This window comes from Dromaius novaehollandiae, chromosome 2, assembly GCF_036370855.1.
Source record: "Dromaius novaehollandiae isolate bDroNov1 chromosome 2, bDroNov1.hap1, whole genome shotgun sequence".
Taxonomy (NCBI): domain Eukaryota; kingdom Metazoa; phylum Chordata; class Aves; order Casuariiformes; family Dromaiidae; genus Dromaius; species Dromaius novaehollandiae.
This window is the reverse complement of record NC_088099.1, coordinates 67,752,104-67,779,531: the sequence shown is the minus strand read 5'-3', so window position 1 is coordinate 67,779,531 and position 27,428 is coordinate 67,752,104. Positions and strand designations below refer to the sequence as shown.

General features: G+C 37.9%; 1 protein-coding gene across 9 annotated transcripts in view; it reads right to left on the bottom strand.

Moving 5' to 3' along the window:
• FHOD3 (formin homology 2 domain containing 3) overlaps positions 1-27,428 on the bottom strand; it is a 409,852-nt gene that overhangs the window by 27,445 nt on the left and 354,979 nt on the right. For all 9 annotated transcript variants that reach the window (XM_064506705.1, XM_064506703.1, XM_064506709.1 and 6 more), the window contains 5 exons: positions 23,154-23,336; positions 18,000-18,119; positions 17,353-17,514; positions 5,136-5,326; positions 3,950-4,142 (listed from right to left, as the gene is read on the bottom strand). In XM_064506705.1, coding sequence (XP_064362775.1) covers positions 3,950-4,142; positions 5,136-5,326; positions 17,353-17,514; positions 18,000-18,119; positions 23,154-23,336 — 849 coding nt within the window. The remainder of the gene's footprint in view (positions 1-3,949; positions 4,143-5,135; positions 5,327-17,352; positions 17,515-17,999; positions 18,120-23,153; positions 23,337-27,428) is intronic.

The window sequence follows — 27,428 nt, the reverse complement described above, 5'->3', positions numbered from 1 at the left end:
AAAGGCCACTGTTCACTTTTGGGGACAAATAAGAAACAGAAAGGAGAAGAACGGGAAGCAAGAACATATTTGTATTCTAATCCATAGGTAAATATCTAATGAATAAAAGGCAGGAGGAGAACAAATCAAGCTAAACTATATGCAAAAGGCACTCAGGGAAAGGGGAAAGAGCAGAGTATGCACATTACGAAGAGGGTGCTCCAGACAAAAGTGCATTATATTATCACATTGTAATCAAATTAGATTTTAACAGGAAAAGTCACAGCTGCTAGCCTTATTCCACATTTAATCTAGGTAAAAGTAATTAGCTGTGGGCTTTTGTTAAAGGCAATGTACTACTCTGTGCTTGGCTTTTCTCATCTCTAGTGTCGAGGACATTTGCCCTTCTACACCCAAAGCTACTCCAGCGCACAGGAGGAGCGGTTCACGATCCCCTTCACACTTCCATGTCTGAAGAATCATCTGCCCCCAACAAGTACTGAGGACAGGAGCCAAAGTAGCACAATGCATGAATCAAATTTTGTTCTTTCAGGAAGGCAATCTGCTCTCATCCAAGTGTATATATTCTGCCTTTTCTTTGCTTCTTCATTTCATCATGATAAATACACTGAGAAATGTTAATAAGCTAGGAAAATATTAACAGATGTAATGTTACCAAACAGCACTGGAAGAACATTCCTACACTGAACACCTCCTGCAGGCACAAGCTGTTACTTGTAAGAAAAAAACACTGCTCAATTCTTCTGTCAATATTGGATGTCACAGGACAATTCCTGGAGATCCTCCAGGATGTTTTCTCCTCCCTCACCCTTCCTTTTTTCCTTTAGGCTAGCATTGGTATGTAGTGAATTTTGCCATTTAAAAATATTATTTCTATTACATAGCAATCTTGGAACTGAAACTCTTAAGTATTGTAAAAAGCAGAGCTTCATAAATCTAGGAGACAGATGTTTATATTACCTACTATTATTAAAAATCATTTAAAAACCCCTCAGTCTCTATCTCTACAATTGCTTTTCTTCTCTATTTTGCTTGCTTGTTATTTTTAGTGTGCCTAAAATGAGTGACTGCTATCACTGGCTAAAGCCAGATAAAAGTTTCCCCTGAAACTGTGGCAACTCACTCTTCCCACCATCTGACCCTGCTCCCCCCGTCTTATGCAGACAACATTTTCTGAGATTTAAACTGACAGTGCCCAGTCCATTTCTGCTATTAAAGAACATATAAAGATCTCAATGTTAAAAGAATAAATTAAACTGGAAATATTCTTCATAGTGCCCTATTCCACATGAGCAACTGCTGAAGGTGAGGAAAGTTCTACCTGCAAGGAGCCAGCACCTTTCTGCCTCCCAAGTCTGCAGGGGGTACTCAGGATTAAGAGATAGGTGCCTTCTATTTAAGAACTGGACTGGTTAGGTTTTCTGGCTTATTCATTTCCCATTTTGTTGCAATCCCCCTTCTTCTGCCTGAAAACAGTGCACTGTAAGGTGATAAAACCGGGATCCCAAGGAGACTCTCTAAAGGAGAGAACGAGATAAATATCAAGTAACACACGTTCTAGTGACTCTTGGTGGAATCTCTGCACAATCCTTTTAGGTCGCTAAAAGCAGACATTAAAATTCCACGTGATTATTTCTTATTAGAATTACTTTCTACAAAGAGTTTCTTTCCAATATCAAGACCTGAAATTTCTTAAATTAGTATTTTCTAACTAGTTCAACACCTTGTCAATGCCTTACAGATATATCTTCCCTTTCCAATTAATACAAATATAAAACACTAAGAAAATCAGAAACAGATACAAACCACAGCCAACATCATACTACAATAAAACTCCCCTTTTTCACCATCCTCCACACATAAATAGCTTCCATCCTGCTTACTTGGAATCTTGTTTTGAGGTAGATCTGACTTTGAAGTTCTCAAAGGAAGCTGTGACAAATAATCTGATGCAACTTTAATTCTGTTTTACCATGTACCACAATCCAGTGAATGGAAAATGAGACCACATTACTGGGCTACAGCTGAATAGTTTTAAGAAGTCCCAAAGTAGCCATATGGTCCCCTTAAAGAAAATCTCTATCAGGGGAATGTCAAAGAATGCTTTTTTACTCCAATAGGTCTTTTTTAGGTAATAGGATATATAATTTATGTAAGTATGAATTAGTGATGGGCAAGCGTTCCCTTTCTGGGGATCTGGAAGATAATTTTAGGTGGAATACTAGCTGTCAGATGGCATTTAGTTCTGGTCAAGTCTCAACACCATTTTGAGTTGAACAGACATCTCCTTCCTATAATACACCTTTCCGGGAAAGGCCTAACTGCCTCCTCTTACCCTCTCTTACATTTTCAGAAAACGGCCATCATCTCCAGCTTCGCTCTTAACTGACTAGCCATCCACCCTGATCCTATTTCTTTTTTTAAAGGGTCACTGCTCTCTATTTCCTGAGCCCAGTGTCTGGTGATCAGACTTCCTTCTTCCTTCAAATTTTGTGAAGGCACAGGACTTGGAGATGCTATCTCAGTCCTGCCATGGTCAGTTTTCCTGGAGAGGTAATACAGAAACATTATGTCATGTACTAGGAAAACAGGAACTCCTGCATATCTTAGCTAATATTAAGTATTATCTAAACTAGCAAAAAGTATTGAAGCTATTTGAGGAAGTTTTTCATTTACCATTCTCTTTGGTTAATGCTATCTTTTAACTCCTCTGCAATACTACAGAAAAACTGCACAGCAGTTGAAGAAAAAAGTCTCAGTTCCTCAGTGGTAGTTTTGAAAATTTTTATGACTATATTATACCCTTCGCATAAAATCAGAGCCCCTTCCTTAACATGAGGCTAGACCAAAAGGAAAATCTTTTGAGATAATAATACAGGTTTAACATTCCCTCTAGATGAAGCAGATTTCCACATTTAAAGAGGATACTGCCAGGAAAGATCTACAAATGATTGTGAGTCAATGACTTAAAATACAATTTCAATTTGGGTCTGAGATATATATATAAAATATATATATATTTTGACCTAAGTTGCCTGAGCTTTTGGCCATAAAACTGTAATCATCTTAGGACTTTTCATGCCAAAGGCACGGGTAGCTTCATATGCGATGAACCACTCACATCTAATCGAGACGCCAGATTTGGATTTTGAGACAGCTGGAAACTTTTATTAAGTACTGGCACATCTTAAAACTTTATTTGGATTGAGTCAAACTACATCAGCTTAAAAAAAGATTAAAAAAAAAAAACAAGGGTATTTTGAAATTTACTATGCAGAGAAAACTAATCTTATTTTATTTTACCACTATAGCAAGAATACAGTCAGCAAGGTTTGCAAGAAAACATCTAATGTGCACATAAATTCATCAGTTTTTTCAGAACCCCAGGGTGGTCTGTTCCCATAAAGTTGCCTACTTTGTGCTTTAAAGTTAAGAAGAAAATTGGTCCGTGTATGTGTGTGTTGGTATGCACCTGTGTATATAAAAATATAAAATAGTAAGATTAAAGAATATATGTTAGAATATTCAAGAACAGAGATTAGAATTCCATTTTACATCCAATTGTAATCATTTAAATGTATGGTTCATCATTTGAATCATACCCTCAATTAGGAGCCTAATTTTCTAGTTTTAGTTTTTTATATTCTTGACTGATTAGGTACACACAAACCCTGCTGTATTCTAGAGCTTTTGTGCACTGCCTGTGCAACGAGAGATGTTCTTTTTAGATGCTTAATCTCAGCTTGTTCACATTCTCTAAACTGGTATGCAGCAAAAATATCCATAATCAATGACTTGCAGCTTTTGACTTCTAAGAGAACAGAGTTCACTACTTATAGCAGAAGAACTCCTTCAGAATAAAAGTAAAGAAAAATAACACCTCATATGTGACATCACTGAAATAAAGTTTTACAAAGCCACACTGTGGTAGATATATTTTGCCACTTACATCTGTGATCATTTTCCCTCTGGTCTTGTTTCTTTCTCTGTGGTTAGCTCGTTTCTGTTTTTGCTGCAAAACTCGTTCCCTGGTGGTGCGGTATTCCAGAGCAAATTCACTAATAATTTTGCAGAACTTATTGATGTTGACTTCACGTATTGCATAAGGAGGATGGCCCATAAATAACAAAAATGAGTGAAACCTGGAAAACAATGAGTTCATGAAAAAATCTTTCTTTTTAGTTTCTAGGAAAAAAGACATTTCAGTGAATCCATTTATTATTTTATTAATTCCCATCATTTCTTTTGTGCTACAAAATTTTCGTGAATGCTTTGCATAACATTGGCATGCTTTATAATTAAAAACATGAAAGTCTAGTCTATAATAACTTCATCCCAGCTCATTTTCTCAAGCTGATGCAGGAGATAAGATGTTTATGGAACTCCATCTACTTTATATTACTAATTTGGCATGTGAACGAGCAATTTCAGTTATAGAAGAAAATATCTATTAAGTTTAAATTCTATTTATTTGTATTAAGCAACTTCAAAGAGGCTGTTAGGATGTTGGGGAAAGTCTAGACAAGAAGAATGCAGATTTACAGGCCAGCAAACAGAGAAAGAAAAGAATTTCTGCTTCACAAAAATGACCATAAAATTATATTAATTCCCAAGTGCTTTAGTTTGGGATACTCTCAATTCACAGTTTTACTACTTCTGTGGCATTCAGTGATTTTGCACTATTTGCAAGTTCTACTGTTGCTTCCATATTGCATGATTTACAATAACACACAATGTTTAAATGCATGTCAACCCCTTTTAACTACATGTATATACTTGATGATAAAAAGTTTTTTCCAATCTCAGATAGATGTAATTACATGGATACATTTTTTGGAGAAGTCTACAGTAGTAGTTGCAGTACATAAAAGAAAAAAAGATTATTTTTCTTATTTGTACAATGCATATGATAAACACAACAAGAATCTGGTGAATCCATCAGAAATACTGAAACTTTCTGAAGTGAGGATCTCAAATACTATCTATGACAAAGTACTCACCACCTATATCCTGGTGAATGTGCTTGCTGGAATATGGATTACACACTTAAGTAGTATTTATGATGTCATAATTTATAATTTTAACAAGTCATTTATCAAGGTATCATTATGGCTATCACCAATCTAATGCTGTACCTGTTAATTATTCTTCTATGAACAATCTTCAGGATTATAATTCTTTCTGCACAGTCCTTAAGGAACTCGGACATCTTTTGCTTTAGAGTTGGCCTCATTTCATGCTTCGCTATAGCCTTAAGGTGATCCCATGATGCTTTGCACCGTCTTTCCATCTGACACAAGTTTTCCTGGAGTTGTTCAAAGTCAACCTGGAGGAAAAAAAAAAAAAAAAAGAAAAAGAAAATTAAACACTTTAATCAAAAACACTGCAGCAGCATGCTTGGATATCTGAACAGTGCAATTTATGTACAAGAAAGGGCCAATATAGCTGCAGCAACACGTTAATACACATTATTAATAAACCGCTAAATAATTGAGAAGTATCTGTCTCTCTGTCTTTATCTAGACAAAAAAAAAAAAAAAAAAAAAGGAAAAGGGGGAACAAAGAAATATATCCATATACATTTATTTCTATTTTTCATCTTGGCGGTCTACCATCTAAACAAGGGACAATAAAATATTGTAGTTTGTTTTTTCCCTTGCTTCATGGCTACACCGAAAAACTGCATGACTCAATTATTTCTGCTGAGGTAACACAAAACTTTAGCTTCTTCTTAATCCTTTTCTCTATTACTCATAGCTTGTGCTTGCTGCTCACTGTTGTATACAGCCAATACTTCTCTAGTTTAGGAAGCACTTGGATATATTCCTTACTCATACACTGACTTGTTAAGAGGTGATCTACTGCTAATTACAAATTTCACAGGCCAGAACTTTAAAAAGTTCTATTCAAATAAGTGTCGTTTAGTGATCTCAGCGCTAATTTGCATCACTTGATATACAGTATGACTTTGCTAGCTTGCAACAAGATCCTATAATGGCTTTGAAAGTCTGTCAACACAGTTAAAATAAATTATTGCATTCTACAGAAACATTCTTCAGGACGGAAGCCATTTCATTCCATGAAAGGGGAAAGAGAGGCTCTTCTTTACTCATCGACCAAAAAAGGCATTCAGATTGCAATGGTCTACAGAAGTCATTTAGGATGTGTTGCTAACAACTGGACTAAGTGCATTAACCATCTAGTCACAGCACACAATATGAATACAGCAAACAGAAAACTGTCCAATATGTTTTTGAATTCCAAAGACAGGAAAATTTTATTTTATAATGTCACTTCACAATACAGATGAACTCCAGCTATAACATATAGACTTACCTCTCATATTCCAAAAATGGCAGAGTTTGCAATGTTAGAATTTGGTACTCTGGTTAATTCCTTAACACTAAATGAAAATTAGTGTCAGATACTGGTTTTACTTCATTCCATAGTGAATGACTGTGCTTGAATGGGGTTTAATTTTCCTATGTGTCCTAAAAGCTACTCATGGCTGAAAAAGAAATTAGCCTTGGATACAAACTAGTCCAGATTTGGAGAAGTTTGGACCTAGATCCAAACCTTCTTGGTTCAGGTCAATCTCTAATAGAGATAGGTCTCAATGTAAGATTTTCTCTTTCTTTTTTTTAAGCCTCAAATTCCTGATATTGGTTCCAGCATCGCTTTGTTATATACAATACAGAATAAAATTTTCAACTGTATATAGCATCCACTGCTGAGACCTGTACTGACTATAGCCATGAGAAATGCATTATTATTAAAAATCTCCTGGTACTGATTTGACTCATTTTTGCTCTGATTTAAAATGATGAATTTTTCCTCTCACAAGGAAATTAAAACATCTTTTGATCTATTCTGATATTTAAAAAAGCCCTGCAGGCAGAGCAGCTGTGGGGTTCTTATTTTCATTAGAATATCAATGCATATGTTTAAATAAAAAAAAAAAAGAAGCCCTCTCCATGTCATTGTTTTCATTGTTGATGATAAACACATTGCTGTTGTCCACAGATGATATATCTAAAACACACATGGGAAAAAATACCAACATTCCTACTGGGAAAAAAGATGCTGAGAGGAGACATTTCTAAATCTTACCACAAAGAATTATCCAACCCGGTTGGGGAACCCTCTCCATTGCTACAGCCGAGCTTTTTAATTTTTATTTTTTGACATGACAACTTTCACTGGAAACAGAATGAGTTTTAATGTATCAAAAAGCTCTCAGGTTCAAGTCTCTAAGGGTGAAAAGAGACAGAATCCACTGCATCTCTGTAAGGTAGCTGCTCTAGGTCTACAATTAAGTGAAAATTTTTCACACATGTGATACACCATAAAATATCTATTTTCTTTAACCATGCTGGTGCATGGTCTAGAACCTGCTTTCCAACAGAACACTGACTAACATAGCTAAGTCTCCAGATCTTTCTTAAAAATAAAAAAATAAAATGAACAAAATGGAAAACCAAAACCAACCATCCAGGTGACTGAATTTTTCCTACCAAATCTTACAGAAGCAAGATTTAAAAGTTCAGGCTGAATAGGCTCACAGGCAAAAATCTGAAGTTAAAAATACCTAGACTCTTTCACCAATGGTGTCAAATCATTTGGTAGTCTGAAGCACTAGAGTACTTCCCACACAACATTTTAAACCACAGAAAAAGACAGGTGCTGTTTTTTCCCCCAAAGAGCAATAGTACTACGTGATACCCTCCAGTGGGAAGCAGCATAATGCAACGGTCACCCTCAGTGCATCTCCTCTGCTTAATTTACAGACCTTGTTTTCATCTCTCCTCTGTGATCTTTTTTTTCAGTGTTCATTTTCATTTTTCCTGAGGCTGTTATTCATAGCATTTCTCTCCCACGTGCTGTCCCTTCAGCCTGCCTCTTCCCCATCCCTCATGTGCACACACAACCCACTCATGACTCAGCAGCAGAATTTCTCCTACCAGATTTTCACCTCACAACATGCCAGGACCATCAGGCAGCAGCTCCCAAGAGGTCACAAGCAGTGAAGGTACCCACGATGAATGCGCATAGCCCCACAATTAGCACCAGTCCAAGCTTGCCTTCAGCCACTCGCTCGCCTACCACAATTACACTTAAAGAAAGCTTGAAAGGCTTCAAATGTCAACAACTCTCAGTGCAAAAGGCATTCAGATAAGCAACTAGCCATAACCTTCATAGCACGGCACAGTCAAAGGTCCTCTAATCATTGATCTACTATCTGGACTTCCCTGCAATTGTATATACTTACAAACAGGATCCAGGAGGGCTGTTTTATATAGGCTAGTAGAATATAATTATTCAGGCAGCATGCTAGCGATTAGTGTATCTTAAGCTTATATATCTACCCTCACCTAGACAGGCTTTCCGTGGCCATTTTAAATAGTGGTACGTATTTTTAATTGGCAAAATATATCAAAATCCTATTGAAGTAACATGTTCTTCTTATTCTGCAAACTCTTACGTTTTCTAGGCCTTGTAACGTGTTGGAATATTAACGACACAGACATCTGCTAACTCCCTTAATTATAAACAGCCGATTTCACTGAAAACCACAGTCCTGGAGAGTTTGTCACCCTCTTCTCTGTTCACAGTCTGCAACTGTGTGGCCAACAGCCTCTTCGTTTTACACACATTTGTATCATGAAACAGCAGGTCCTTGCATCAGTGAAAAATGCAAGTACAATGCAAATCCATCAGAAAAACAACAGTTTAGCCTCACTTTAACTGGGGTAACTGACTGTGAAAGATGAGCTCAGTGGTCCAAACCTAGATCAGTGTTTGTACACAGACTTTTCAAAGCAATTATTGTGTTCAGCAATATCCTTGTAATCGTCCTTTTTGTCATTGTTGCTATTATTGGTGTTTGGTTTTGGATGTCTTATAACACTGAAGGTGTTACAAATGTCTTATAACACTAAAGGTGATGATAAATGATCATTGGGATACATGCTGTAGCTCGGGGATATGGAGAGAAAGAATTTGTGTGGAGTAATAATGAGAATTATTTACTCTAATCTACATAAAGCAAACATAAAAAAGCATATGAAATACCATACTACTTTCCTGCCAGCACCACATAATTCTCAAGGGAGTGTAGATTGTACTTTTTATTTCTGTGTTTATTTCCAACTCTTTACTAATTAATGTTGCATAATGGTAGAAAGAGATCAATCATATTTTTTTTTCTTTCTTTCTTTCTTGAAAGGACATATGCACTAATTCCTCTGTCTAGCTGGAAGGCCATACTGTGACTGAGATGGAATTTAGATGAGTTTCACATCAAATTGTGCCTCCACAAGACAACAGAAGAGGAGGTTCTCAGGGAAGAACTGCTGTGGCAGTATTTTACAATTACGCTCCACTGAACAAAGAAACAGCAAGCCGAAACAGTCATTAAGGCTTTCTCGCTGGATAGCAGCATATCAGTGTTGTGTCCAACCCCTGGGATTCTGAGGAAAGTGGAAGTACACATTCCTCTTCCTCAACGCAGGACACGCGTGTGCAAAGGACAAACAGCTTGCTGGTTCTGCTTACTATTACCTTATGCTACAAGTTTAAAAATAAATCTCTTTCTTTTTCTCCTTAGGCAAAAGAAACAGCAGACTTCAGCTTCTGTTATGCAAAATAAAAATGACTTTTCTTTCAGAGACTCTGCAATGTTTATTTTGATTTGTAAACCAATTTAGAGAAAGCAACTTTCTAAATGCTCCTGGGATATATTTGGTAAGTTCCTCCTTTCTCCTGCCAGGTTCCTCTCCATTGACAACCACAGCAGCTGAAAAATATTCAGAACAATTTATTTATCCATGAAATTACTGGCTAAGCACCACTGTTCAGTCTTCCGAGAAGTACCTGTGTAGCCATTGTTGTACTTCAGTTGGGTGTCCAGAGACAGTTAATCCAAATAGGATTTAAAGACTATTTAACATAACACAAGCCCTGCGAGGTCAGCCTCATTCAGGAAATCATTGCCTCACCAACGGGCAACTTGCGAAAAAAAAAAAAAAATCTATTTTCCAATCTAATGTATATTTTGCACAAATAATACCCAGACCAAGAGTGACACCCTCAAACCACATGCCGGCAACTCCAGCACTCATTTCAACCCCTTTCTTTTTAATCCTCCTTTCTTTTGTCATCTACCCTTTCTCTGGTGTCAAAACCTTTGGAGAAAAAGAAAAAAAAGAGAAAAAAGCATCCCATGAGCTCTATCACTTTATTGAGTTAAGACTACAATATCACATGATACATCTACTACCAAAATGACCTTCCATTATAACTGGTTTCCACCTGACCCATTTCTCTCCAAAAATTGCCACTACCATCAAGTGGCTCAGTATTTACTTCCCTGCCTCTTCGGATTCTATGAATATTGGCCTCTAAAATGCCTACTTTCTTCAAGATCGACTCTATGCAGTAAATCCAGTATCACCTGCTGCACATATAAATTCAAAACTTTCTAACTTTCTAGCGCCAAATCACGTCCCAGTCATTCAAGGAGGACATGTATCAGAGAGCAACAGTCTTTGGGTTGGGGTATCATTTGTCTATGCACTCAGCTGTTGGCCACAAATCTTTCATGGAAATGCAGGAACGGGACTCATTATTTGTTCCATGGAAGAGGGAAGGAGGAGGACTACTTTCAGATGACGCTGGTGATTAAATGAGTTGGCTCAAACCTTAAGCATCTTGTGCTATACTCCTTAGGGCAGCATATACAATTCTAAGTGTACGTTGCTGTATATAGCAAACCACCGTAGCTGTTGTAAGAGAAAAGGTTATTTTTCTTCTGAATTCCCTCATCTGGAATGTGCTTTACACTCAAGTTTTCTCTTCCAAGTAAATCTGTATTCTCTGGGCCAAGCTCACGGCTACTGTGAGTACAAAACCGTACTCAAATCGAAGATGCTGCATCTGATGACATTAACATTTCCTGTCTCCTGCATTTACATCCAGCCCTTAAATAGGGTTAGAAACCTGGCAACTGGATTGAAGAGGGGGAAAGAACAAAACAAAACAAATGGAGGGAAAGTGATGAGGCAAGCCCGCATTAAGCTGAGGTTTCTACTTGAAAAGCACTTATCAAAATCACTGCACATTTATCCAAAGTTTTATTTTGAAGGCCAGTGAATAACTTATGTAGCCTCAGTATCCTTTACAGCTTTTCCATTGTTTGTTACTATATTTATTGTCTATTACCAAAGACTGTTTCTTTTTGTGAACATACCAAATCCAAACATTTTCTAAGCAAGACTTGGATTCTCTGTGTTTTTATTCTACCTGCGAAGTGCCATTAAATACCGGATCAATACCTTCACAAGTGACAAGCGTAGTCTTAAAATTACAATAAATTCATCACGTGTAATAGAAAGCTATACATAATCAAAGAAAAACACCTTTCTCTCTTCAAAGTTCAAGATAGTTTCTACAGTGGACCACAGCCTAGTTTGAGCTGTTTATAATTTAGGGTCAGACTGTTCACTCTCACAAAGGATGAGTTCTGGCAGGGAACATGAATCCTCCTCTCTTCCCAAGCTGGCTCAGGGCCAAAGTTAGTTCTGAGATTTGCTCCTTGCAAATACACTGTCATTTAAGTGCAGTGACCTTCTATGGTGGACATTCAACCTCTACTCCAGCACGTCCAGACTGCCTCACTTCACTGAGTGTCACAAGGATCATCCCAAGACCAAAGCTGGCCCAACTTCCACACTGTTGGTCACATATTAAAAGTGAAGCAGATATCAGGTCTCAAAAAGCAAGCAAAAGCATAAAGGAGTTTCTGTCCATACATTTCTAATTCTAGAGTCAGAGATGGCATCCCACCAGAACAATTTTGGAAATGAGAACACCTGAATCAATCCACTGATTAAAAATTAAAGGACAGTGCCACTTACTGGGTTACAACCAGATGAGTTCATGCAATTATTTACGTATCTCCACTGTGTTTTAGTTCCTCAAACAATCTAAAGTAAAAATACTAACATGGGATCTCTTTGCAAATGCTTTGTGAAAGCTCTCATGATCTGTGATGGAAGAGGAACAATACCAGTAAGTAGCGATGTACGTCACTTCAGTTGGTGTTATGGCACCTACAAAACTACTTGCAGTCATTTCACTTGGACTGTTACTGAAACACCAATATACTGCCAGGTATATACAGAATCAGAGAATGGTTGAGGTTGGAAGGGACCTCTGGAGATCATCTACTCCAACGTCCCTGCTCAAGTAAGGTCACCTACAGCAGGTTGCCCAGGACCCTGTCCAGATGGCTTCTGAACATCTCCAAGGATTGTGACTCCACAACCTCTCAGAGCAACCTGTTCCACACATAAACTCCTGTTCCATATGCTAAAATAAATTTTTCTTGCAGATAAAATACTGAAGTCTCACTTGCCACATGTCTCCCTGAAGCTCTTTTCCTCTTCCCTCAGTTTGCCACGCAATCAGCGCATGCTCTCTCCCTCATACTGTGGCTCTTTCTTCAGCTTTGCTCCTGCTAACCCATGCCAGAAACTGGAACAGCTGCAGCGACCCTTGCAGCTGGCACTGTAAGGAGTGATACAACCATAACAACAATCCCTGTACCCTCCTTTCCACCACCCCCAAGTCAACTTATTCATGGAATATAATACGACTTTTTGCATTTGTTTTTGTGTTAAATAATGTAGGAAAAGCATACTTGAACAATGATAATTGCACACAAATCCTTTCTGTTCACCAAGACAAGAGAAGGCTTGCTGAAGCAGAGTGGGGCCAGCATGATCTTCCCCTTTTTTTTTCTCATTTCTCTTCTTTCAGCATATGAAGCAGAAGCCACAGCATGCCAGAACAGCACTTCTGCTGCAGCCACCTCCTTTTTCCCCACAGGTACATGCTAAGCCCTTTAGATTACCTCGGAGGCAGCTGCAGACTTCTTGCTCCTCTGTGTATGTGTCAGTGTAATCACAAGTTCTTTCCTGCCAGGAGTCCTTGCCCCCTTCCCTATGTTAACATTTTCTCTTGCTTACTTTTAAAAGCTGCCTACTTCTCCACTGCCTAGCATGTGCAGCACAAAGGTCTTGCTGCAGGGATTAGAAACAGTGACAAAAAAAGTAGTGGGAGAAAAGGACAATTACTAGTTCACTCTATGGAGCTGGCCAGCCTCCTGGCATGGGAAAAATTATTTCTGGGAATTAGACAAAGAGGAAGATTTTTGATAATAATACCTTCTTTATTAAGTTACAGAGAAGATACTAGTGCTCACACAGCCTCTCTGTGTTGTACTGGTAAGCAGACTACCAGAAACAATACTGGGTTTTAACTGCAGAAAGCTGGGTGCCTGAAACTGTTTCCATGCTAGGCGCATTAGTTCTGGTACAATGTCAGTGCAAAAACAACTTAAAATATGCACAAGAACAGAAAGCAAGTGCTTATAATCATGGGAGTCTAAACTATTGGTGACCTTGCATGATCTTAGCCATTTTTATACAACTATGAATATTTTTATTTATCTAGAATTCTATTTTTTTGGTTTTGTTTTGTTTTTTAAATGTGTTTGCTTTTTTGGCATTTATGACTTCAGCCCTTCAACAAAAAGCCACAAGTTTTGCAATAACTTTATCATTTTGTTTCTGGTCTTTCTAACTCATTTCTGGTGAGCCAGCAACACCCCCCCGCCAGCGCGCGCACACAATTTTTTCTTCTAAATGAACCAAGGCTTAGGAAATGCTCATATGATGTGCATCTCAAGGGAAGGGGCATCTCTGTTTATCTACAGGATGGAAATTGTTTAGCCTTTGTGGTTTCTGAAAGATGTTTATAGACAAAACGGAGCTCAAAACGCCACCTAACCCACAGTGAAATATTAGTTCTCCTTTCCTGTCAGCTTTCCTAAACCAAGATTTCGCCTGCTCTGTGAACATTCCCTTGAAGAGGGCAGCTTGGATGTCTTCCATATCCTAACTCTCTGATTTGTGGCAGCTAAGATCAAGTGGCAATAAAGCTTGTTACAGTAATCCATCAATGGTATAATACATGTAGGAACATCCCAAGGAGGAAGACCTTGGGCGTCATGGGGAAGGTTAAGGCTATAATTTCTCCTAATGCGATTTTGTCTGGCCTTTCAGAATTTCATCCTCTTTGGGCAGGGCCACTAGAACAGCAAACCACAGACTGAAAGACTGTATCATCTCTGACCTAAAACTTTTTTTTAAAAAAACAACAGTGTTGGGTTAAGCTTTCTTCTACTTTCTAAGGCTGAAAAATAGAATTTTCACTTGAGAGTACACAGTAAATAATGTTGTGGATTTTGAAAGACAAGGGCTTTTTCTCTTTTACAGCAATTTTCATTTCAGTGATTAGCCTGGTCACAGTCTAAAAAAATGAAACAACTTCTTAACAAAGAGAGGAAGCAGGAAATTAGAAACCAGTTTACCTAAATGTTAAGAAATGAGGAATCACTCAAAGAAAAAAAAAAAATCCACCACCCAAACTCCCCAAAAACAGAAAACGACCCTTCTTGAGAAACCAATCTTAGTGAAGGCAATAAAATAGAGCCTAAACATAGGCTATACAAGAAGAAAAATAGAAGGGCAGAGATGGAATCTAAAGAGCAAATATCTAAGGATATAAAACAAAACCCACACATTCCTTTATGGTATCCAAAATAAGAAAAATATGTAGGAGGTCCTGGATCACTGGGGAAGAAACAGAGAAACTGAGGAAGACAAAAGTTATGGAAGGAAAGCAAAATGGCTTCTTTTCATCCAGCTTCACCACCAAGGATGTTGGGGATAAGCCTGTTCTGGTACCTGCTCTTATTTTGTGTTTATTTTTTTAAAAGATGTGAGCTAATAGCAAATTCTCAATTGCAGAAGCAAACGTGTTGAAGGAGGAGGATAGATTACAAAGTGGTAAACGACTAGAAGCCAAGAATTCTGAAAGTAATTAAAATAAAGCAATTGAGCTGCTAGCTAAAATGAGTATGTTTTCACTACACTTAGTTACTTGGGGAACCAGAGGAGAGCAAAAGTTTCAACTATCTTTTACAAAGACAACAAGGTTGATGAGGGAACTGTACAGCTCTAGGCTTTATTACTGTATCTGGTAACCTGGTTTAAAAGATAAATAAAAATATAATAAAAAATATCCAGAAAATCACTAGATTCTGAATATATTCATAAAATAGTGGCTAGATGAGAGCTAATAAACAAAATTAGACTTTCAACATCTTGACAGGAAGCCTCAGGGAGGATACTAATGAAGTGTGAGGTTAAGAGAGCAAAAGCAAAGAAGGAATAAATATTAATTCTCATCTGGTCACAGGATTAACAGCAGGTGTGTCATGGTTTGTACTATGTATTTAAAAAACTATCTGGAAACAAAGAAGCACACCAGGAGGGTAAAATCTACAGAGGGCAAAAAATTATTCAGATTAGTCCTGACTGGAGAAGATTATTAGGGATTTAAGAGATAAGCAGTTGATCTGTTTGAATGGGAAATATTTCAGCAGATCATGGCTATTACTTTAGATTGCAAAGAAATGCACTTTGCAGGCAGTAATTTGCACTCCCCTCCATATATCTTCCTGAGTTCTAAATTGTCGTCACCAGCTCAGAAGAGCACCTGGATATCCTGGTGAACGGTTCAGCAAAGACTGGTGAGAAAAGGATAGCAAGTCAAAAAGAACCGCCTGCCCTGCCCCGCCCCGCCCCGCCCCCCCCCCAAAAAATCTCTGGCTACCTAACAAAAGATATTGCAAACAGAATGGAAAAACATAGTAAGCACATAACACTTATAAGGAAAGGCTGGAATACTCTGCTTGCTATTGTTTAACTCATCTCAATTGAGAAGCAGGAGGAAAAGTGGGTAAAGTTTTTAAAAAAAGACACGGAAGGTGGATTTGAGACATAGACATTTGAGACATGGCTCTAAGCACCCCAGTTTAAGTTGGGCCTGCACTGAACAGGGTGACCAGATGACCTCCAGCAGCCCCTTTCCAACCGAAATTATTCTGTGATTCCACAAAATAGAGAGAGAAAAGAAGTTGAGACAGTTCAATATATTCGGCCAGTAAATTCTAAGAAGAAAGAGGAAATCGGCAAATTCAACACCAGGCAAAGTTAGACTATGGAACTCATTGCCAGAAGAACTATATTACGAGCCAAGATAAGACTTGACTTTTACAGAGTTTTAAGAAAATATTACTTACACAGGATTTTTAATATGATTTTCTTCCATTCATTTCTCCATTTTGATGGGTATAATGAGCTTTGAGTATTATGACTCATGAAAAAAAAGATTTTCTAGGCGAGATCTTCTGCCTCCTTTAAGCTTCTTCTGCTTCCCTCTCCGGCAGCTGGCTTTGGCTGCTGTCAGAGTCAAGACACTGGACTAGATGGATTCTCTCTGGTAATTATTTCTATTTTCACATGAGAAGTGACTGCCTAAAAGAGTTTCCATGTTTGTTATCTGCTGATGATACTCTGTCAAGCTTACTCCATTAATGAGCAATGTATTGTTTTCAAGTGTCATCCATGAAAACTCACACTCTGAGAGCTTGAAGAGTGAAGTTGCAGCATTTCTATCATGCATGCCAGCAGCAGAAGTAAACATTTTGCATGTCAAATGTAGCCCACAACCAGGTGCATTAGCCATTGACTTACTGCTTTTTAAAAGAGGTGCTGCCACAAGTTTCCTTTGTTTACGTTTAACTTCCCTGGTTCCTAAACAGCAAAATTACTGTCATAAGAAGGACAAAAAAGGAGACATGATCCTCTATTTTATGTCCTCTCCAAAGAGGACACAAAATATTCCAGGAACACTTTTCTTCTGGAGACAATTTTATTACTAAGAAAAGTGCCTTCCTTATATTGCCTTTGAAATATATAAAGAAAAGTATTTCCATTAAGAAAATAGATTTCCCCAAATGACATAATAAAGCTGAAGATATTAGTTAAATAAAGTATTAACCTGAAAATTGTTCCTAATAGTTATATACATTAATGACAAGAACTACAATGATAGTTAGCTATTTCTATAACTTTTATAGGTGAGGTAAGCTCCTGAAAGCAAGTACTAGTGTTTGAAATTCATGGCAGATGTCATAAGATGGCTGCCTATTATTGCCTTGATGAGGAAACCACCTGACAGCCAGAGATAAAGCTCAAAAGAGAGTGTACTGCTATCTTTAAAATTCCTTGGGAATGACATGACATACCTATATTCATAAAAAGTGCTGTGACCAGGGAGAAACGACATCAAAGAATAATAAAAAAGAAAAAAAACCCACAACTATTGCACTTTAAAGAGTTTATATTAAAACATACATATATATTTCCCCGCCAGACGTACCTTGGCTGACCTAGTGATGGCCCCAATCTCAGAATAAAGATCAGTGCTGTCCGGGAACTTCTCCACCACCATAGTGCAGACGTGGTGCAGAAGGGACTGCTTGTGCACCGTGTCCTTGACTTCTGGAACCTTCTCGAGGTAGCTCAACTCAAAAGCTTTGGCCTGCAGGAAGGGGAGGGGAAACAGGCAAGAAATTTAAAATAAAAATATTTACTCCTTCCCCTGCAGATTAGTAGAAGAAAATGTTTACCAGGAAGTGGCAGTGGGTGAAGAAGCAGAATCCTACAGCAAAAACCACATTTTTATTATTATTATAATTATTTTTAACTTGCTGAAGAGTAGGCCTAAAATCACTCCACCTGTGGTGAAATGACTCATGACACAGTTATCGGTTTGAAGAGGGAGCAACAACACTGAACTCAAGGCACTTGCACCAGAAAAAGCGCCTGGCCCTAAATTTCTTCCAGATTATGCTGAAAGCGGCAAAGTAAACTTATGAAACAAAATTAAAAGAAATAGTAGGTTCCGTTTTCTAAACTGCTTTTCTAGTAAGAAACAAATACTGGGCTGTAACTGTGCAGAAGCAGTTTTGACTTTTGTTTTCTGAAGGAGCAGCTCTTGAGGAGACGCAGGGGCACGAGGCTTACATTGGTTCCATTCAGAAAGTTCCCAACGGCTAGGAGAGTAGAAAGGATAAATCCCAACGTTTTGTTATGCTCCAGCTGGTCCATTCCTTCCTTCAGATCTAAAAGTGGCTCTGCAACTTCCTGCCATGAGAAGGGAAACAAGAAAGCAAAGGCTGTAGTTTGCTATAATTGCTTCTAGTTTTTAGCTCTACGGTTTAGATTAATGACTGCAAAAAGTTCCTGAACTGGCGTCTTGAAGAGCGCAAACTGGCCATGTGTGCTGGCTTTCCTCCACGTTTCAGCTAATAAATCACATGCAAGGACAGCAAAGAAATACATAAAATACTTTCCTAATATTGCTTGTTTATGCATGCAGTTTCCTTACTTGTCCTGGGGATATTCTATGATTCCAAATAGAAGAGGTAGTATCAGTGAAAGGACTCTTGTATTTGAATTAGAGGCATTAAAAAACACACTGATAATGAAACTTCTTGCAACTACTCTTTTTAATCCTCGAAAAAGCAACAAAGAGTTAAAGTCCTGTCTTATTTGACAACTGCAACCCGACCCTACAGCTGTCTCCAAGTGGTAGCCACCTCTGAGTTATTAGTCCTTGAGTGACTTTAAAACACGGCAAATATCAAGCTTTACCAAAGTCGTCTTATTTTAATCTTTTACCTTAATGCATCTCCCATCCATACACGTTATCTAAGAGTAGGTCTGTAAGCTGATAGACTGGAAAACATAAATTCTGTTCCATTACCTCAGGAAGTGAACTACCCCAGAGAGTTCAAAGGAAGACAGTGAGGCTAACTGAGACGAGTGAGCTTATTTCTACGTCTCTGTGTGAGGCCCAGGGTTATTTATTTTGTATGCGCAATAAAGTACATATAGTTCACATTGTTTCTATCTCCAAATGTCATCCTAGCCATCCATGAGCAGCATTCTTTTCCCAAATTATTACACTGTTTATGATCTAAGAAGCCAAAATTAAGCTGTTATTCTAGACCAAGAAGCAAAATATTTGAGAACTTTACTGTCTAAGGGAAATACGATGGCTCATTCAACAACTGTAGTGATATTTTACAATATATAAAAGCAAGGAGATGAAGGAAATGTGCACTTCCAGTCAATACAGAACAATTCCTCTCTTGAAAATAAAAGAGCATGGCAAATTTGGGACAAATTAAGAGATGGCATGGAGAGCAAAGTAATTTATACATCAAAAGAAAGGTGCTAAACAATCCAAGATGTTATCAAGTTAAACTAAAATCAATAAACTGCTGCATAGAATTTTTCAAACTGGTTTACAAGTTAGGGTTGCTTTGCTGCATTATGAAGATGAATCAAACTGCTATAAATTTGCTGTAAACATAGGCTTTTGAACCCTTTTACTTGCACCAATTTGCAATCTGTCTTAAAATCATTCCTGAAAGGTTGCATTCTGAAGATGGATAGAAAGGCAGAATAAAAGGCTTATAAGCAGGCCATGCCATAGCCCTTCATTCAGCTATTCACATGCAAACTATTTGAGTTTAGGCGTACTTACATATAGTACACATTTATAATTATGCTTTATTTTTAGTTTTATTGCATCATTGAAAAAGAATCAAACCCAGCATACTAGACATTGTGTAAACAGACATGACTTTTCCAGAATTTCTGGCCATGAGAAATCTGATAATCCCAGACAAACGCTTAACACACATGCACAAATGGCCTTGGCTATACATGTGCAATGTACCCAATGTGCTGGGACAGGGAGGACCTGATGCACTCGTTCTGTACAGATGCTCTGGCATACGCAATCTGCTGAACTGGTAACACGTTAAGCTTACTTCACCTACACAAGTTCACCTGCGTGCTTTTCTGTGAGGGGTAAAACCTGTGACTGGGATGGGAATTTGGAGATGACCAAAATGTAATTTGCCATATTTGCATATAGTCAAGACTCATCTGCTGTATCATGCAATTTTAAAAGAACAGAAAGTATCAGGACTGTACTGTATAACTTCAGAAAATTCTGATGCCATTTTTGAATTTTCAGACAGTTTAAACATCATTCAAAAGTACAATCTTTTGAAGATTTATTTCTCTAGCATACTGCCTCCAGGGAGACAAGATTCAGGATTGCAAAAAATCTTTTTGCACAGAAGAGAAACCAAACCAAACCCTTTTCTCTTCCAATTTAATCATTCTCATTTCTACGCTAGTTTATATCCATTTATGATCCTTTAAAGTTGTCAGCACTAAAGATAAATTTACCCAGAGTGATCATAAGAAAAAAATAATCTGATTTAGAACAACTAAACATTCTATTCTTCTTTCTAAAACTTTTAAACTCCCTTTGAAAGAATGAAATTTGACGGTGTCTGCATCATAAATAATTTAGTACAAAGAACTTGCAGTAACACAGTATCATTTTTCAGAAGCAAAACAATCAAAAGTCTGAAACTGAAGATTTAAAGCTGAAACTCTACCTCCTCTGTTTATAACTTTAAAATATGACACCAAAAGATTGTGAGAAAAATTATTGTTCCATTGATGATCTTGCAGTAGGCATACAGTACCTTTTGCACCTGTTGACATCTTAAAACATTATATATATGCAATTTTTTAAAACAGATGATTTAGAAAGAGTTTTCCTTTATTTATTTTAGATGCATAAGTTTGAATATCCAAAATAACACAACAATTTGATCAAACTTTGTACCAAATATAAGACCTTCTGCTGCTCTAATGGCTTAAGTGAAAGCTGCAATTGTACCTTAACTGCCACTGGTACACAGTCTGTAAATAGCCAAGAATGAGCATTCACTTATTTAGTTCAGCTTCTCACAGACCAAGACTGCTCCCTACAAATGTATCCTGAATTATTTTAGTTAATTAAACTGAATTCAAGAAAGAAGATTTCCTTCATTATCTCTGAAAAGCTTTTCTACAAACATGAACAATATCTCACTCTTGATAAATAACTTAATCTTTTTCTTGAACAATTTAATGTCATTTTTTCTTCAGGCCATCAGAGATGGACCTAAGTTCTGTTTAGATGAAATCTTGGTCTCACCTGATCTGCAAATAAGTCTAAAGAATAGCCCGATAATCCCAGAGCCTGACCTTACATCAACAGTTCAGGTCTATACTTTCATGCTATTGATATTGCAGCCTAATGGAAATAATAGTCAGGATCATTGATTTCCTACATAAAATACCAGTGTTACTTGATAAATAATATGAGTGCATTCTGAATTTTTATGAATTTTCCTAATTAAAAAAAAAATTGTAAATATTGGACAAAAACGGACAAAATCCATGGAGGTGATTTAGCACCTAAGTTTTAGTCCATTTTCAGATGGATCTTCTGCAAGAACACAGAACAGAAGGATGTTACCAGGTTGTGGAACTCTTCTATTACCTTAAACAGTAATATAAACTACTTTAAACTACATATAATTGAATACGCTTATGGTATCTTATCGCAGTCTAAATAAGGCTTATGTTTATTGGTTACCTGGAACTTAAGCTTAATCTTTTGTTCACGGAGAGCCCCAGCTGATCTTTCTCTTGAACCTCTGATGTCTCATCCTATATATTCCATTTGGCCCAACTTAAGACCCAAGCTGGCTGTCAGAGATGTTTTTGTCTGTTAAACTGCTTCTCCTATTTTATCAGTTATTGTATGTTACTTCCTACATCATTTCATAGTAAGTACTACACTTAGGCCTGTCTTCCTACAATATGGATAAAAATCTTGGTTCTGTCTTATGCTATCACTTCAGTAAGTAATTTAGATACCTGAAACATCTGATACTAACATTCAGCTTCTGTGGATTTTAGCTGCCAATTTGTTAGTCTGGTGACATAAACACTATAGGATCAACGATATGAAAATTATTAGAATTTCTTTAGCTTTTTTAGTAGTACTTTAAATGTTATTTTTTTTCATAGAGAGAAAGATAGAAATTCCAGGTACAGACATAGACCAACAGCTACAGCTAACTTAGCTCACATAAAATGTAGGATTTAGCCTTGCGGTAACTTCCAATAAGGCTAAGAAGCTATACCAGGGAAAAATTTGGCAAAAAATATTCAAGGCAGATACACAGATTTTGTTTTACAAGTCAGAAATTCACATTTTGAAATGTAATAAAATTTCATAATTAGGAAAATATATATTGAACATTAGTGTGAGAGCATTTCCTAAAATCTAAGAAAATTAAGCAAAGGTTGAATAAACTTAACAATATCAGCTGCAAATCAATCTGCTGTTGTATAAATTGTTCAATATTCATGGCTAGATAAACTTAAGACACTTGCAGAGAAGCATGTGCTACGTCTCAGAATTCATAACACACAAAGTTACACCAATTCGTAAATATGCACACAAGCACAGAGAAACACATATAAAACTAACACATACGAGAGCTGCCTGAATGACCCAGAGCAATGCATGGGGAATTCAACACAAGTGCAGCCAGAAGAAGATACCTGCACTGAGACTCCTGAAAGAGCCTGCAAAAAGTCAGTAAGCAACTGAAATCACCCAGACAGTTTAATTCTGCTTCATCTATCCACCAAAATTATATGCTATCATTTTGAAAAATTTTGTATGTGATTCATCATATACGACACAACTTGATCACAGTGTTCTTTGAATAAATGCCATCCATAAAAAGGTGGCAACAATTGTCTGTGACTGAACTGAACACCCCTGAAGGTTGCTCTTAAAACTTTGGAAGAAGTTATAAACAGAAATAATGTTCATGGATACTGTTTTCCTTAGTCCAGATGGACCTAAGATCACTCCTCTCTTTTCATGATGTAAGGCCGAATCCTGTAGTCCTCCCTCAATCTATCCAAGGATAAACTCTTACTAATTTTAAATAATACATTTCCTGAATAACAACATCTGGAGATGTGGTAAGGATTTGGCCTTCTTCTTTGTCCAATATCATTACTGCCTAATTAAAGGAAGGAAGATGTAACCTCTAATTTTCTTTTATAGAAGGAATAGATCATGAAGGAACATTCTCACTGTTTCATGTCGGTCACCAAAACAAAAGCAATTCATTAACCATACCCACAAAACACATGCTCATATAATAATGAAGACTGAGAAAGCTATAGTAAAGACTTGAAATCGTCTCTACCTCTCCCTCTCCATGCCTATTTTACCTTTTCCACTATCTCGTAGTCCATTTTGAAAGCCCAGAGCTGCAGCCTGGCTGACAGTTCACTGATAGAGGAGAGGGTAAGGAGGAACTGCTCCGCACTGCCCAGAGGGACATCCGGGTTGGCCGTCTGGGCCTCCTGGATCTTCTGTTTCTCCTCCTCGGTTGGGATCATGGTCAGAATTTTCTAGAAAGGAGGACAAAAGGCATTAATGGAGAAGGACATGCCTGCCAATGAGACACGTGGGGTTAGAAGACCCAGAAAGGCAGGAGATGATGGTACAGAGACATTTTGGGGGGAAGTCTTCCAGCAATGCACTCCTCTGTTGAAGGCTTCACCTTGACTTCATCTGAACTTATTTTACACCGTGGTGACTTCTCAGCAATGGTAAAAGTCCTCAGTCACAGACAGGAAAATTAGGATAGGACCTTAACCAAGCACATTCAGCACTGCACAAGAAACCAAAGCAAGTCCTATTATCTTGAACATCTGCAGTTTGTTAAAATGTATATACATCTATATATATAAACATACTTTTTCATTTATGCATATGCAGCACATATTAACCACAGGGTCAAACACTGAAGGAAGATGGGGAGAATGGTTAGGACTGGTTTCCTCACAGCTTTCATGCCTTTAAATCAAAAGTGGCCACCCTTCTGCAAATTTCATATGGACTGAGGGTGGAACAAGGAGTGAAATTTTGTGGCCTGCGATTTACAGCAAGTCAGAATAGATACTAAGGTCTCTTTCAGCCTTAACATCTATGAATCTTTCAGTGCACTCGTGGGTATACAGAAGTAACCTGAGGCCCTGTTGCAGCTGGAGGGATGTTTCTTGCAGCATAACTTGACAACCTCAGTAAGCAAAGTGGCACACTGTTTTTTGGAGGGAAGTCTGGAGGAGGAAGAAACACTGGTCCCTAGAGGGGGTGGAGTGGAATAGCTAGACCTACCATGGGATGCAGCAAGAGCTCCTGGCCCTTGCTGTTCTCGCCATTTATTGTTTTCTGTTCAGTTTGTTTTGCTTTTTTAATTAAACATGGTAACTATTTCAGCATATTTGGTCATTCCTAAATATTTCACTTGAATTGAGGACAATTTCCCAAGGAAGGCTCATTGAATGTAAAGCTAAGTTATGCATTGTGTAGCATATGGATTTTTTTCCCTCTTTATCTGACAGGTCTAAAATATTGATGAAAAGGGATCTCAATATTTTCATTTTCTGCTGTCAGTATGGCTCAAAACATTTATATTTTACTTTATTTTATATTTAAAGATTTGAGATCTTTACCCTGCTGATCAATACCTCATTAAAACAAAGCAGTAGATTTTCAACAAAACCTATGTTTATTCATCTGAAAAATGACATGGATTTTTGTTTTTGTTTTTTTTTTTTTTTTTGCAGCCTTCTATAATGATAGAGACTATTTTGGAAGGAAGGAGAGAAGAATTAAAACCCAGCCAAAGAACTATCAGCCCTGCCAATCCAAACTAGAGTCTGTTCCAGCACTGGACACAGCCAATTCATCAAAGTAGCACAACTGCCCCTTTCCAATACTGATAATTCATCTGGCTCATTGTATAGTGTTGCAGCTAAGTGTGGAGAAGAAGGAATTCTTCCCTGGCCACTTGGGTGGAGAACAAGGGTTAAGCAAGCAAATAATGTTCGCTTTGTTGAACTGGGACTCATCCGATTTCAGCGACAGCATTTGTCTCGCTGTCCTTCTCCATATGCAGAGTTCCATAAACATAAAGAAAGAAGCATTTCTTTCTGTTAATGCTGGTTAGGCTCTATGCCTTTCAGTTTAACAGAAGAATCTTGCTTCGGCTGTGCGTAACAATAAAATATCTTAATTTTCACCTATGACCAAAGGAAACAGTAAGTGTTGAAGTCTGTGAGCTTCCACTTTAATGGGGAACATAAGCTGACAATCTATTCATATCCTAAGGAAAAAAAAAAAAGAGAGAAGGAAAATCCCTCAATACACTTCAGTACTTTTCCTTCCTGTGTTAATTGCTGATTGGAAAACATTCTGATGTACATCTACTCAGATTGATGGCATGTGTCGATTGATTTTGAGATGTGCTATCCATCCATCCACAGATGCTGAAATCTGTAACTTGGGTCATATCTACCATCAAATTAGAGATTTTAAGTAGCTGCCTCAGAGCACTTCTCAGTATTTAACTAAAACTCATATTAAAAAGTTCAGCAAAAAAAGAGAGGCTGAGACATAAATCCATACGAAGAGGTGTTTGGAAGAGAAACCTTAGAAGCTAGGCCTTCCAGTGCCTATTCCTCTCCTAAACAGTAACAAGAAGCCAGCACCCCTTCAAGTAAGCCAGGGCAGCTTGAAAATAGGATCATATGAACATCCATACATGGAGAGTTCAGCAGTAGCCATATGATGGATGTGAAAATGCTTCTGATGCATTTTTGAAGGCTAACACTTCAGCAGTATTTTCAGTTGCCTCCTACAAATAACTAGGGCTTTTGGCAGCTACCCAGGGATCCCACAAGTATTTCTGTGGTGGTGCATGGCCTTTATTCTAGAGATTTTGCACTGCTTTGGGGCATTTTAAAGAGGGCAATGAAATAGTAAGCTTTACTTTCAAAAGGACTCTCCTCCTCCTCGAGCTTTATGTAAACACCACAAGCCAGATGGAGCTGACAAAAACTGTCTGAGTCCAAGTACTGCAGGTCTGCTGTGCTGCTGAGCTGGGTACTGTAGTATGTGAAAAGGGGAATGTCAAGCCACAGAACCTTTACTTGTAGTGCCAGCTCTCAAAGATCATCCCTGCTGCTGAAGTGTTGCTGCCTTGGTAGGATCAGGGCTGTTGTTGACATGCTGGCAGATCTCATGCCATCCAGGCTCATGCGTCCCTAACAACAGCTTATTCACCAGCACTTTTAATCTGCTTGAGCAAGTCATTGTTATCCTGCTGATCATCATGCTCTTCGTGTGCTCCTGAGCAAGTAATAAAATGCTCCTATTTTTGATTTTCACTCTATGACTAATGTGAACCATTTGTTCAGTGCTGAAAATTGATGAGTCTACCATCTGTCAGTATATTTATTATTTTATTTTTTTACACATTGCTGACAGCAAAAGTAGCATAAAAATGCAGCAGGGCAGGAGGTAACTGGCACTTGATATGACCATTAAATCATAAATACCTTTGAACCTAATCATTAGCTCATAATGCTGTCCACGGTATGGCATTTTTCAGGTAAAGTAGAAAAGAATGGTTCTCAACAACCCCTATGCTGATACCCTCCTTGCTAATAGAGTGACACAAGGCCATATGATATACACATTTCATTTCCATGCATTCTCACACAATTATTCAGGCGAGAGAATAAAATTCCAAGGAAAAACAGTGCAGAAGTCTTCATAGAGAAAAATCAATTATTTTTGGCAATCTCATCCACATGTGATCATAGATCCTAATTGTTTTGCTCCTGCAATTTAAAAAATACCCCTAAATTTCTGCTCTTCCTTTGCTCCCTCTCCCTCCTTCTGTTTTTTGACAGTTTGGCCACCTGCTTGAACTTTCAGTCACGAGATACGACATCAACCTGTCACTTCCCTGGATTCAGATATCCTGACATCTGATTTCCAAAAATTTCTAAGATGAATGCTTTACAAGGCTCACGGAGCAAAATTCATAGGAAACTCAGGCTTGGTTTTAGGCACAGAAGCTGTCCCTGAAAGACTCAGGAAGAGCTAGGTACCTCAGAGAGGGATTTGCAGCAGCCAGCACAGGAAGAAGCAGCTACATACACTAACCCGCAGGGCAGATGGATGAGCAGTCACTCCCCATCTGCTGGAGGGGGTCACGGGCCTAAATGTGGGATGCAAGGAAAAAACGTAACCAGAGGCTATTAACAGCCTGGAATCTCTCCAGGAATCAGGTGCTCACACTGCCTCTTTTGGGAGATAATGGGACTTCTCAGTGATGATGAGCTTGCAGGGGTGGCTTTTATATTTTATTTCCATTGGTTTTGTTGAGAGAACAAAGCTTAAAGAAAAACTGGGAAACTAAATACCTGGCTGTATTGGGTCCTAAGATTTCTGTGGCTCAAGGCCTACAAATTCATAAGCTGAGGCCTATCAAATATCAGATGAAATATCCACCAAATACACATCAGTGGATATTTCATTTGATATTTGATAGGCCTCAGAAGAAGATTCAGATCCAAAAAGGGCTTTCACACTTTGGCTTCTCAGATCCATCAATGAGACACATTGGTTGTTTGCATTACTTGCAAAAA